This window comes from Dendropsophus ebraccatus, chromosome 13 (assembly GCF_027789765.1).
Source record: "Dendropsophus ebraccatus isolate aDenEbr1 chromosome 13, aDenEbr1.pat, whole genome shotgun sequence".
Classification (NCBI taxonomy): Eukaryota; Metazoa; Chordata; class Amphibia; order Anura; family Hylidae; genus Dendropsophus; species Dendropsophus ebraccatus.
In genome coordinates, this window is record NC_091466.1 from 73,066,217 (window position 1) to 73,079,785 (window position 13,569).

General features: G+C 44.5%; 1 protein-coding gene across 8 annotated transcripts in view; it reads left to right on the forward strand.

The window, feature by feature from the left end:
* Positions 1 to 13,569, forward strand: part of RGS6 (regulator of G protein signaling 6) — a 290,618-nt gene that overhangs the window by 78,583 nt on the left and 198,466 nt on the right. For 7 of the 8 annotated variants that reach the window (XM_069949184.1, XM_069949176.1, XM_069949181.1 and 4 more), the window contains one exon: positions 8,726 to 8,827. In XM_069949184.1, coding sequence (XP_069805285.1) covers positions 8,747 to 8,827 — 81 coding nt within the window. In that variant the 5' untranslated portion in view covers positions 8,726 to 8,746. Of the gene's footprint in view, positions 1 to 8,725; positions 8,828 to 13,569 lie in introns of those variants that run through there. The other variant, XM_069949182.1, reaches the window with a different exon arrangement.

A 13,569-nucleotide genomic window follows, 5' to 3' on the forward strand; every position in this document is an offset into this window, starting at 1 on the left:
GTCCTATTACACCCTATTAGATCTGTCCCTCCAGACAGAGCTCCTGCCCTAAGAAGGGCGACTCCGCCACACTCACTCCTAGGGTCCCTAGTTAAACCCTACTAATATACGTGGCTGCGTCCCAATGCATTTCATCTCCCGTAGGGGGAATCATCAGGGGATCAAAAAGATATTAGAGTGCCACTAAACAAAGAAGAAAAGAGAAGGGAAAAGACTGCACGTATGGTGCCATACGCGCGGCTGGCACCATACGTGCAGTCTTTTCCCTTCTCTTTTCTTCTTTGTTTAGTGGCACTCTAATATCTTTTTGATCCCCTGATGATTCCCCCTACGGGAGATGAAATGCATTGGGACGCAGCCACGTATATTAGTAGGGTTTAACTAGGGACCCTAGGAGTGAGTGTGGCGGAGTCGCCCTTCTTAGGGCAGGAGCTCTGTCTGGAGGGACAGATCTAATAGGGTGTAATAGGACAGTGTCAGGGACCGGCTGTCCTATCTCCCATTTGTGTATACACTTCACTGTGTTTTCTCCCATTCACCTTACCGGGAGATCTCAGCCGCCTACGTGGAGTTCATTCAAGATCAAGGACAGCTATGGCGATGTGAATGATCCACGGCCACTCCAGTTATCCCGACTCAGCAGCCACCGTTGAGCGGTAAGATAAACATTTTCCTAGTTTTGGCACTTTTTGGTTCATATCTGGTTTTCATTTTTTGGTTAGTTATTTTTAATGAAGATTATTAAAAGTTACATTTTAGATCTTTTTTCTATATACCCTATCTCAGTGAATCTTGTTGGTTATCTGTTAGGCGTTCTTTGTGGCACTATTTATGGATCAACCAGAATGCACAGGCCAGAGGATAAGCCACAAAACCAGGTATACAGCAACAGATACCAGGCAGATAATTCAAAGGTCAAGACAGTCAGGAAAGAGGCAAAGGTCAGGTTAATTTTTCAAAAGTCAAATGCAACAGCAATAAATATAACAAGGAGCCAGGGAAGGCAATACTCCCAAGCAAGTATTCCTTGTCAGCATTTACTTTATACTCTGGCAAAATGTATTTTCTTTCAGTTCAACTAGTGTTAGAAAGCTATGCAGATTTGTAATTTACTTTTATTTAAAAATCTCCAGTCTTCCAGTACTTATGAGCTGCTGTATGTCCTGCAGGAAGTGGTGTATATTCTTCAGTCTGATACAGTCCTCTCTGCTGCCACCTCTGTCCATGTCAGGAACTGTCCAGAGCAGTAGCAAATCCCCATAGAAAACCTCTCCTGCTCTGGACAGTTCCTGACATGGACAGAGGTGGCAGCAGAGAGCACTGTGTCAGACTGGAGAGAATACACCACTTCCTGCAGGACATACAGCAGCTGATAAGTATTGGAAGACTGGAGATTTTAAAATAACAGTAAATTACAAATCTGCTTAACTTTCTGACTGCAGTTGATTTGAAAGAAAAGGATCTTCTCCCTGCTTTATGTGAATCAGCCCTTAAACGGCATAAAATTTGCTGTGTGAAATTTTTTTTTTGTAACCCATAACAATAAAATTTAACGTCCACTTGTGTGATCAGTATAAAAGTCATTTATTCAGCCTATACATGCTATTTGACTCCATCCACAAAACTACTGTGTGAGATTTTTTTTTTGACGTGGAAATGTTGACGTTTTATTTTTGCTTTAATGCATCGATAGCCGGTGTATTAACTTTGCCTAAATGGTTCTAAAGACCCATACAGGAAGAGCAGCAAGAATAAATGAGTAACCTTGCAAAAATATAATGACTTCTAATCACTCAAAGCCTGGCCCAAAAAAAAGAGAACGCCATAAATGACTAAAAATAAAGTAAAATCAATGCTGCCTACTGATTTATAACAATATACGACAAGCTAGTGGTTTCACTTATCTGTCCTGATCTAATCGGGTAGCTGAAACATTGACCGGCAGAACAGGAGACAATGTTTACATAGATCATGTATAGAATCCTGAACTTTCTTCCATAAACAGCACCTCTGTAAATGGAGCTTTATTGTAATGCCACGCACAACCTGAGGACAGGGGTGGCACTGTTTTTGCCAGAAAGTAGCTGTGCTTTTTCTAATCCTGGATAACCCCTTTAAAAGGAAATGTGTCATCAGAGAATTACTTCTTTTTTTTTTTTACACCAAGTTTCTTTGTTAAAAATATTTTTAAAGAATTTTTGGTTATTTTTTTTCCCCTCCCTCATTTTTCACTTACTGTCAATATAAAATAATCCTTCTATCTTGTAGTGTCCATTCTGGTCACTAGGCTTAAAACTAAGCTGGTACTTCCTGTTCTGACTGTGATGATAAGGAGGAGGCTACTGGAAACTGATCTGTACAGAATTATAGCAAAAGGTGACACTAGTAGATAGAGAACACAATAGATAATGTTTATCGTTCAGCCTCCCCCTCCCTGTGGAATGACCTTTGCATGTGTTATAGAGGTTACAGGTCATGCTTGTGTCCCATACAAAGTTTCATGAGCAGTTATCTGGTCGGCTTTCTGACACTTCAGCTTTACCTGTCCATATTCCACTTTGTGTAATGGTGGTGACACTGTAGTCTTCGTTTTTTTTTTTTTTTTCCTTGGCACTTTAAATCCATAAAAATCATGTGTTGGTGTTAAACAGTGAGACACGTTGTCTCTAGAGATGAGCGAGTAGTAAAATATTCGAAATTCGATTTGAATAGACCGTGATGCTCGACTATTTGATTGAGTATCGAACCCTATTAAAGTCAATAGGGAAAAAAATGCTTGTTTCTTGGAAACCTAAATTTGACCACTTGGAGGTCACCAAGTCCATAATGACACCTTTTATAAAATGATGCCAACACAAATGTAACTGGGAAAGCAGGGAAGTAGTATTAGGGCCCTATTCCACAGTAACGATAGTCGGCCGAATCTGTCCCATTCGGCCGATTATCGCTCTGTGACATAGAGAGAACAATCAGCCGATGATCGTGTCATCAGCTGATCGTTCATTTTGGGCCAGACCTAAAATTATCGTTCCCCCACCGCGCATCGCTACGGTTGAATAGCGGTGCACGGCGGGCGACCGACGATTTTAGAAGCAGCAGCATACATTACCTGCAGGGCTTCTCCTCCGCGCTGTCTTCCTCCTCGGGTCCCGCGCGCTCTGGCTTCAGAATGGCCTGTCAGCTGACGGAGCGCTCAACCAATGTATGATACTGCAAGGACATCGGTAACGATGTCCCTGCAGCCCTCGCTCAACGATCATCGGGCTGTGGAATAGGCCCAGTAAACGAGCGGCGATCTAGCAGATCGCTGCTCGTGTACATCGTTGATCGGGCCCTCCTCGGCCCCTGAAATATAACCCTTACACCACTATTACGGAAGTGGTATTACACCACTATCGCTGGGAGCGGTATTACACCATTATCACCAGGAGCAGTAATGCAAATATTCTTTCTAATTTTGATATATTTATTAACAGTATATTTAATTGAAACAGCATTTTTTCAATTATGTTTTGCTATTGTAAACGGAAAATATCGATATTAGAATGAAAATTTGCTGATTTAATTAAAACTTTGTAATTGGGTTTATTAGGCAAATATGCCACTATCTGCATTCAAAAAGACTTTTCCAAGGTCCTTCCCCCTCCTCTCTCTCATTCACTGCTCATTATCAGGAAATCACGTCTTGTTTACAGAAGACGGGCCCTGTCTGTTCTATGGAGAGGGGAGGGGGGAGGAGGGAGATTAGTCGCCAGCAGAGAACAAAGGATTACACAGTGGGAGCTGTGTGAAAGCTGGTATTCAGAGGTCAGTGCTGACTTCAGAGGAGATAGCCCGGTAATGTAGCTGTAAATAAACTTTGTTGTCCTGTTTTGGAGCCTCATCTCCCTCCACCCCTCTCCTCTCCAAACAGAACCATGAAGACAGGGGGGAGAGTTTCAAAATGTTTTTTCATGATAAAAATGCATTTTTCGGCTAATAAACCCAATTACAAAGTTTCTTAAAATCACCTGTACTATTGATTTCTGGAAAAAAAAATTAAAGGACAGTGACACTTTATTTATTTCCTGCAGTAATGGAATAGATGGGAAGGGGATCCCGTCTATTCCACTATAGCCCCCAACAGGCTATAAGTTCATTTAGATTACAATTTTCAATCAGATACTATTCAAAAACTAATCTTTTGAGTAGTGCAATACTCCAATAAAATATGTACTCAATTGAGTACTGCTCGCTCATTTCTAGTTGTCTTGATATTACCAAAAGGCACGAAAACATGTGGCCATATACTTTAGAAAAAAGTAGGTTGATGGTTGAACAATTGTTGGAAGGAATAATCATCTGGTCAGACATTGTTGTGCATATACAGTGATGTTCATTGTATCCCATATTGGCTGTTACAGTTGCCTAAACTGGTCATACCTGACCAATGACCCCAGGTGATGGATGCACAATCTTTCTGAGAATATTCTTTCCTGAAAGACCATTGACTGATCTTTCCTGATCACTGCCTTAGCTCTCTTGGTCATGGAGTTGACTAGTCCAGTGCTTCTCAATTTCAGTCCTCATGGCCACCAACAGGTCATGTTTTGAGGATTCCCTTAGTATTTCACAGGTAATATAATTATACTAACGCATTAGGTATTATCCCAGATGTTCTTTGTATGGGATATCCTCATATCATGACCTGTTTGTTGGTGGCCACGAGGACTGGAATTCAGACACACTGGACTAGAGTATCATAGTTTGCCACTGGAATCCTTCTCCAGTCCTCTGGGATGACATGGTGGAACTGGTGGATGTTAAAGACCTTGTGCTCCTCCACCTTCCATTGAAGGACGCCTCCCAGATGCTCTATAGGGTTCAGGTCTAGAATGCTTGGCCAATCAAGCACCTTTACCCTAAGTTTCTTTAGCAAGAGAGTGGTTGTCTTGGGGTGGTTATCATGTTGATGCCTTGAGGCCCAATTTCCAGTGGGTGGGGGATCGTGCTCTGCTTCAGTATGTCACAGTACATGTTGCCATTCATGGTTCCCTGAATTAACTGTACCTCCCCACAGCCGGCAGCCCCAAACCATGACACTTCCACCACCATGCTGGCCTGTAGGCAAGATGCACGTGTCTCACCTGGTTGCCACCAAACTATTGACATCATGTGAACCGAAAACATTTTATGTTGACCTCATCAGACCACAGGACATGGTTCCAGTAATCTGTGTGCATAGTCTGCTTGTCTTCAGCAAACTGTTTTCAAACTTTCTTGTGCATTGTACTTAGAAGAAACTTTGTTCTGGAACAATGTAGATCAATTGTGTGCAGTGATTGGCCTGAACACAGTAGGCCGCCCCTCCCACCCCTTTAACCTCCGCAACAACGCTGGCAGTATCCATCTATACAACCTCTGGGGGATGACATTGAGTATGTGCACTTGACCTCTTTAGTTGACCATGTCGAGCCATGTTCTGAGTGGAACCTTGTTAACCCACTTTATGGTCTTGGCCATCGTGCTGCAGCCCCGTTTTAGGGTGTTGGCAATCTTCTTATAGCCTAGGTCATCTTTACATAGAGCAACAATTCTTCTCTACAGATCCTCGGCAAGTTCTTTGCCATGAGGTGCCATATTGAACCAGAGAGCGTGAGCTAGTTGACCTAATGGCATCTACCAGTGTCTGCTGTATGGAACATGAATTACAATTTATTGATTCCCTTCAACTCAACAAATGACTCACAGTCCCCTGAACACTGGAGAGTGACACAGAAAGAATAGGGATGTAGGATAAAGATGCGGTCACGCGAGATTTCTATGGTTTTGAAGGACGTTGGCATTTACAAAGGTTATCGCAGAACACCTATACTATTCCATCCACTGACTGCAGTGAAGGTTTACCCTGCAGTCATTCAGATTAATGGTCAGCTATGTATTTGTGGGCAGCCTGAACTAGCACCATATGAATAACATCCCTATGACCTAATATACAAGCTACATAAGAGTACATAAGTACTATTACCAAGGCCACACCGAGGCCTTCGATTCTTCTTGACTCCCATAGGAATAATTTTCCATGCCTTATCTACACTATACTTAGGTTTGATCTAAATTCAGCTTAAACCCTGCTTTTCCATTATCTACACCCCATGCAGTATGGGCATTTCTTTTGTTTCAATGATAAATACTAGAGATGAGCGAGATCTGCAGTTGCGAAGGAAAAATATTTGCGAACGCTTTACGAACATGTTGGCAATGTTCACACATTTCGTTCGTATTTCTTGTGCAGCGTTACATGATTCCAATGTGCGTCCGCAGAGCGTCATGTTATTCGCGCGTATCACACGTAATGCTGTACGAACGTTACTGGAACAGTATGTATAACGTGCCTTTTTCTGGGCTACTGGAACAATATGTATCACGTGCCTTTTACTGGGCTACTGGAACAGTATATATCAGGTGCCCTTAGTGGGCTACTGGAACAGTATGTATAACGTGCCCTTAGTGGTGTTAAACAGGGACACTATAAGTCACTTGTACACACAGGGTACTGGAATGAATACAGCTGCTGCTGCTGCTGTTATATCATCTATTTCTTAGCACTGAGAAGTACTTTGGATTCAGAGATGACTTTTTCGCTGGATATTAGCCCTGAAAAGGACTTCTGGGTTCTGTAGTAAGCCTGCCTAACCAAAACGCTACTAAAACCTATCTCTCCCTGCTGCAAGATCTCTCCCTGACTAGGTTGAAAGCTCATCTGAGGTCGAGAGGCAGGAGCCAAGTATTTAAGATTCGAGGTCATGTGGTTCAGCCATCCAATGAGGGTAGACGCCGTTTTCGCGCTGCGTGCGCACTCCTAGGGTCCCTCACGGCCTCCCTGCATGGTCATTGGATTAAAAAAAGCGCCAACTGTGATGGGAGGGTTTTCGAATGTTTCCCGCATATTCGCCTCACTACTCGATTGAATTCGAATCTTTCTAATACCGCAATATTCGATCGAATACCTACTCGATCGAATCGTATTCGCTCATCTCTAATAAATACCAATACTATTCCACAGTTCTTTACATGTATGTTGGTCAGAGCATATACAGGAACTATATAGCATTTCCATTATTCTCTTTCCAGCTCTGTAGCTTACCATTTAGGTTTTATATATTGTAGTTGTCAAAATATAAGAAAGCATTTCTGTTATCTTGCACCCACAATAAAACAAAAAAATATTTTTAGTTTCGTTGCCATGGCCTTTTTTTTTATATTTATGTTTACAATATTCCTGTTCTAATAGTTTATTTTATTCATGTTTTTTATTAGATTTGTCTATAACTTTTCTATGCTATCTGTTACATATTACTTCCTATGTGCCTAAATAATTGCAGCTTCTAGTGTCATTAAATCGAATGTACTGCAAGGTACATCGCTTTGTTTTTTTTGCATTAACAGACCAATGCCGGTGGCGTGGTCCTTCTTGTGAATTGCTGATCGGTTCCCGTGCACACCGCCGGTCTATTCCCGAGCACTGGCCCGTGCCAGAACACTGAGGGCCCACCCGCTGGCCCCCAGTGTGAGGTGACACAGAGGTAGAAAGGGGTATTGTCACACTGGAGGCTGGCGGGCCGCTCCCACTACTCTAGGACAGGCCAGTGCTCAGGAATAGACCAGTATGTTAATGCTCGGCAAAAGAGAGGCCGGTCAATTGGTCAAAAAAACCAAAGCGATGTACCTGATGGTACATTTACTTTAATTGGGGTTTACTCCCTAACTCTCAGGTTATTCAATGAGGGGGGCAGAATACGGTGATGCCTATTCCTTCCCGATGCTAAATATACCTTCCAAGATTTAGGAGGACAGGTGTATATCCCGATAATTGCAAATAAAACCATGTCTGTAAGCGATAACTAATTGCATCCAGTTGTTGGACATCTTGTGTGGACGTGGTTTTGCCTACATGTAATCGGGATGTTTTCCAGTCAACGGGTTGCATTCAACTTTTTTAGCCACCGGTAATCAAACGCCACATGCTCAGGTTCAGACGAACCCAAGTGTGCTCAGGGCTCACTCATATATAAATAGTTCAGCTGTACTTTTGTATACCCATGGGGGAAAAGAACTTCATACAAACTTAAAAAGTCACAATTTGTATCCCCAAGTTTTACCTAAATAGCAATTTATCATCATGTAAGGGGTGTTATTACCTGGCCCGAGCCACTGGGTAAAATAAGATAGATTGGCACTAGAGATGAGCGCAACTCTTATTACAATTCATCTCCATACACTTCATTGCATCTAAGCTGCAAAACCACACCCAGACTAAGGACAGGAGAGGCATGTGTGTCTAAGCCTGGATAACCCCTTTAAATCCAATTCACTTCAATAATAGCTGAGTTGTCTGCTTCCATCTCTTCTCACTATGCACAGCTGCTCGGCTGGGGTTGTTGGGTGTCCGACCCCTCACTGATCAGAGGTTGATATTCTATCCTGAGAATAGCACATCAATTAAACCTTCCCAGAAAACCCATTTAAATGTTGCTCTCTTACCATGCTTCAGGCGGCGTATGTGATGGGCCTGACATGTTGACAGGTTAGCACTCATTTACAGGCAGACATGCTTACACTGTGTGAGGATTGTGTCCTTTTCTTACTGTTCAGAAAATTAACCATTTCATATTCATATCTTATACATATATAATATAATATTTTCCAAAACTTTACTGATTTTTTTTAATTATTTTTATTCCAGCGTCTGTGAGAAATCCCAATCATGGCTCAGTCTTCTGATGCGAGTGTGGTTGGAGTTACCGATCCCGAGGACAACACTCCTAACATGATTGTCTACAGAAAAGTAAGGCTGTTTTTTATCTCTTCCAAGTGCTTGGAATAGGTAGTAAATAGAGATGAGCGAACCGGGTTCGGGTTCGATTCCATCTGAACCCGAGTGATCGGTATTTGATTAGCGGTGGCTGCTGAACTTGGATAAAGCTCTTAGGTTGTCTGGAAAACATGGATACAGCCAATGACTATATCCATGTTTTCCACATAGCCTTAGGGCTTTCGTCTCCAAACTGCGGCCCTCCAGCTGTTGTAAAACTACATTTCCTATCATGCCTGGACAGCCAAATCCAAAGCTTTAGCTGGCCAGGCATGATGGGAGTTGTAGTTTTGCAACAGCTGGAGGGCCGCAGTTTGGAGACCCATGCCTTAGGGCTTTATCCAAGTTCAGCAGCCACCGCTAATCAAATGCCGAAAGTTCGGGTTCGGATGGACTCGCGCATGCTCCAGGTTCGCTCATCTCTAGTAGTAAAATAAGATACGTGTAAATGTACCTCGAACGCACATTATGTGATCAGCTCTTTGTATCTGTATACATCAGTCATATTGTATTTACGTCAGGTTGTACTATGCTCAGTATGGAGCCAGTTGTTTTCTCTACATTAGTTTATGTGCCAAATATCGACACATGAAGATTCGAATAGGTGAAAGTTTTTTGTCTGTTTTTAGATGATTTGTATGAAAGAGACATTTTCCAGAATGTAATGCATCAGAACAAATTATGTGCAGACACCGAGCCAGCAGGGAATGAGCTTTCACCTATGTTACCTGCAGAATCCTGACCGCCGTACTGTAACTGTACTATAATGCAGGGTCAATAGGGGATAGGTAATGCAGTATGGAGACAATATTTTGAAAATTATTGTGTATGCAGCGTATGAAGTAGCATTCAAAATAGAGTCTAAAGGCAAAGACTGATCTTGCTTTTGCATTCAAAGTTTTATTAACCTCCATGTCTAGTTTGTAGATGACCCTTTGTAACACTACTACTACTATTATAGTTTGTAAAATATTTATCCACCCAGTCCAGCCTATTCCCCTGCAGTGTTGCCATAGTTTAATGGTTCTGCTTTGGGAAAATCCCCTCTAGTAAAAGGGGTTTATTGACAGTATGCTTCCAATGATCCTTCAGCTATCATCTATAATCTGTGCAGAAACCTGGTAGTACTGCCTCATTCACTCGTCCAGTGATTTTTATGGACAGTGATTTTAGATTTCAGATTCGTAAAGAAACATCTGTGATTGCATCCGTAACCCGTCCAGAATACACCCCCCCAGTATGTATTCCATGTGTAGGCTGCCCTCCCCCCATAGAGGGTCTCTATGGTATGACTCACGCCAGCATCCCCCCATCCGAACAGCCAGTGGCAGCCATAACCCCCAACCCCTGGACAGCCACTAGCAGCGCATCAACCCTCCAGACAACTGCTGGCAGCGGCCGGGGGTAGTCTTCCGGCATTCGTTCTCCGCTCCCCGGCACACTAGTGACGTCACTCATGCACCGGAGAGCCAGGAGAAGGAAAAAACACAGATGGACTGCGCTGAGCTCCACAGATCCCGAACAGTTCTATTAGGGGGTCTGTGCCGCAATCCCACTCTGCACTAGGACATGTGAATAAGGCCTAAGTGTTCCCGTTTCACGGCACCAGCACAGGATAGAATAAGCTTTACACAAAACCTATTTGGATCATTGTGTTACCTGTGTAACAATGACTTGCAATATTCTGTTGGGAAATGTATATATTGTGTGCAGGGGCGTAGCTAAAGGCTGATGGGCCCTGGTGCAAAATTTTAGCTTGGGCCCCCCCCCCCCCTATCTCCCCCCGATCAGGCAAAGTCCTATCTAACGTTATATCCAATTACTCTAATGTGCCACCATGTTCTAATGCACGGCCACTGCCTCCACCTCATGTACTGCACTACTGCCCCCTATAATTAATGGACTGTACTGTGTCATTGTCTAATCATTGTATTCCAATCTTTGACTCTACAGCTGAAAAACTACAACTCTCATCATGAACTGCCAGTTGGAAACGATGGGGGTTGTAGTGCTGCAACCTGAAGAGCCACATGCTGCAAAACTACAACTCCCATTATAAACTGTCAGCAGGGCACGATGAAGTTTGAACTTCTGCAACCTGGAGAAGTCACCTGATATCACCTGCAGTCCTATGTAACACCACAGATAACAGTGATATCCCTCTGAGAACAGATAATGTAGTAGTCACCTGCAGTCCTATGTAACACCACAGATAACAGTGATATCTCTGAGTACAGATAATGTAGATGCAGCACAAGCTGGAGCTCAACACGGTAAAGATACGGCCATAGGACACAGCTTGGGCCGCCAAGGCAGATGTCTGGAGGAGGGGGCGCTGGTACTTGCTGTCATCTGATTAGGTAAGAGGCCCAATCAGATGACAGCATGTGCCAGCGGGCGCAGCGGGACAGATTAGCGCAGTGCTTCCCAACCTTTTCCACCTCGGGGCGCCCCTACTAAATGATGTTCTACAAAATAAGAAAACCGTCATACGGTGACTCACCGGTGATGTCTTCTTTGATCTGAGGCGTCACTTTCCCTTTTCCTCTCCATCCGGCCCAGTCCTCCATGATGATTCCTTCCAGATCCGTTTCATCCCCTTAGAACCTGCGAGACAAACAATTTAGGCTCCGCACATTTCTAGCAACTTCCTTCCCTTCCTCCCTCCTGTAGGCTCCCATAGTAACTGCGCTGTGTGGTGTAATGTGCAGTAAAGTGAGTAGGAATGTGGGATGCCCCCTGTATGTAGGATTCCCTGCTGTGCCCCCATGAGCTAATAATGGCCCCAGAGGTGCCCCCATGAGCTAATAATGGCCCCAGAGGTGCCCCCATACAATAATAATGCCCCCAGAGGTGCCCTCATGAGCTAATTATGCCCCCAGAGGTGGCCCCAATATACTAATAATGCCCCCAGAGGTGCCCCAATATACTAATAATGCCCCCAGAGGTGCCCTCATGAGCTAATAATGCCCCCAGAGGTGCCCTCATGAGCTAATAATGCCCCCAGAGGTGCCCTCATGAGCTAATAATGCCCCCAGAGGTGCCCTCATGAGCTAATAATGCCCCCAGAGGTGCCCTCATGAGCTAATAATGCCCCCAGAGGTGCCCTCATGAGCTAATAATGCCCCCAGAGGTGCCCTCATGAGCTAATAATGCCCCCAGAGGTGTCCCCATATACTAATAATGCCCCCAGAGGTGCCCCCATATACTAATAATGCCCCCAGAGGTGCCCCCATATACTAATAATGCCCCCAGAGGTGCCCCCATACACTAATAATGCCCCCAGAGGTGCCCCCATGAACTAATAATGCCCCCAGAGGTGCCCCTAAAAAAACAAACCTACTCACCTAATCCGCGCTGTGCAGGCAGCAGCTCCTCCTCCTCTTCGGGCTCCATCTTGCGAGCCGCAGGGACGGGACTTCCGGCAGGCGTGATGACGTCACATCATCACGCCTGCCGGAGAGGTCACGGCCCGGCCTCCCATAGGCTGCTGGTATGAAGTGCCGGCAGCCTATGGGAGAGAATACAGGAGGAGGACACTGACAGGTCCTGCTCCTGTATTCTGATCGCTTTAATGTTCCGCCCGCTCAATGTGCGGGCGGAACATCAAAGCGATCTGTGCATCCCGAGAAGCTGTGCGGCCGCAGCTTCTCGGAATGCTTAAAGTGACAGTGTCACCGTGCGGGCCCCCCTAGCGTAGGGGCCCGGTCGCCATGGCGACCCCTATAGCTATGCCACTGATTGTGTGTGTGTGTGTGTGTTTGCGTAGCCATCCAGTAGTTATGATGTGGGTTGCAGACTGTTATAGGGGCACTAACAGCAGGTTAGATGAATCTAACCTGATAATATGTCTCTATTGCACAGGAGACGCTGGGGAGGAAGGTTCGTGCCTTACCTTCATCCTCAGCACTGTTCCCGTGCGCCTAGTCGTTCACTCCATGATTTAGCAAGGCCATTTGGAGCACTTTGGCCCTGTTAGAACACTGCCCCGTCCCCGTAACATCAATCCACCCCCGGCCAGCCTGCCAGCTCCATTGATTATCATTAGAAGGGGCTGGCCAGGGGTGAATTGGCGCTATGGGGGCCGGGCAGTGTTTTAACAGTGCCAAAGTGCTCCAAACGGTCTTGCTGGACTATGATGTAAACGAGCTGGATAGTCGCTATGGGGGTGAACAGTGCTCTAATGGTCTTACCAGACCAAGGAGTAAACAACTAAGTGCACAGGAACGGCGCTGAGGATCAAGGTAAGAGACATACCCTCATCCTCGGCATCTCCGCTATTAGCGGGTTAGCTTGGTCTAACCTGCTGATAGTTGCCCTTTAAGGGTTTTTCTAGCATTTTGCAGTATTGTTTTGTTAATCCTTGACCATATTTCAAGCATTGATGTAATTAAAAAAAAAATATATATATTTTTTGACATGTCACACAGACACGTCAGAAGTTTTGATCAGCGCTGAGACCCTTACCGATCCCTAGAAATAGCCGGAAGCAGCATGCCTCACTCCGCAGCTCAGCACTCCATCCATTTCATTGCAGGAGACGGGCTTCATTAATAAGTCTATGCAATCAGGTATACTGAGCGCGGAGCTGGGGAGGGAAGCACATCGCTCCTGGCTGTATCTAGAGATTGCTGGGGGTCTCAGCACTGAGATTGATCAAAACTCTTGACGCCTCTGCACTATATGTGAATTTTTTATGAAATTGCAGTAATGTT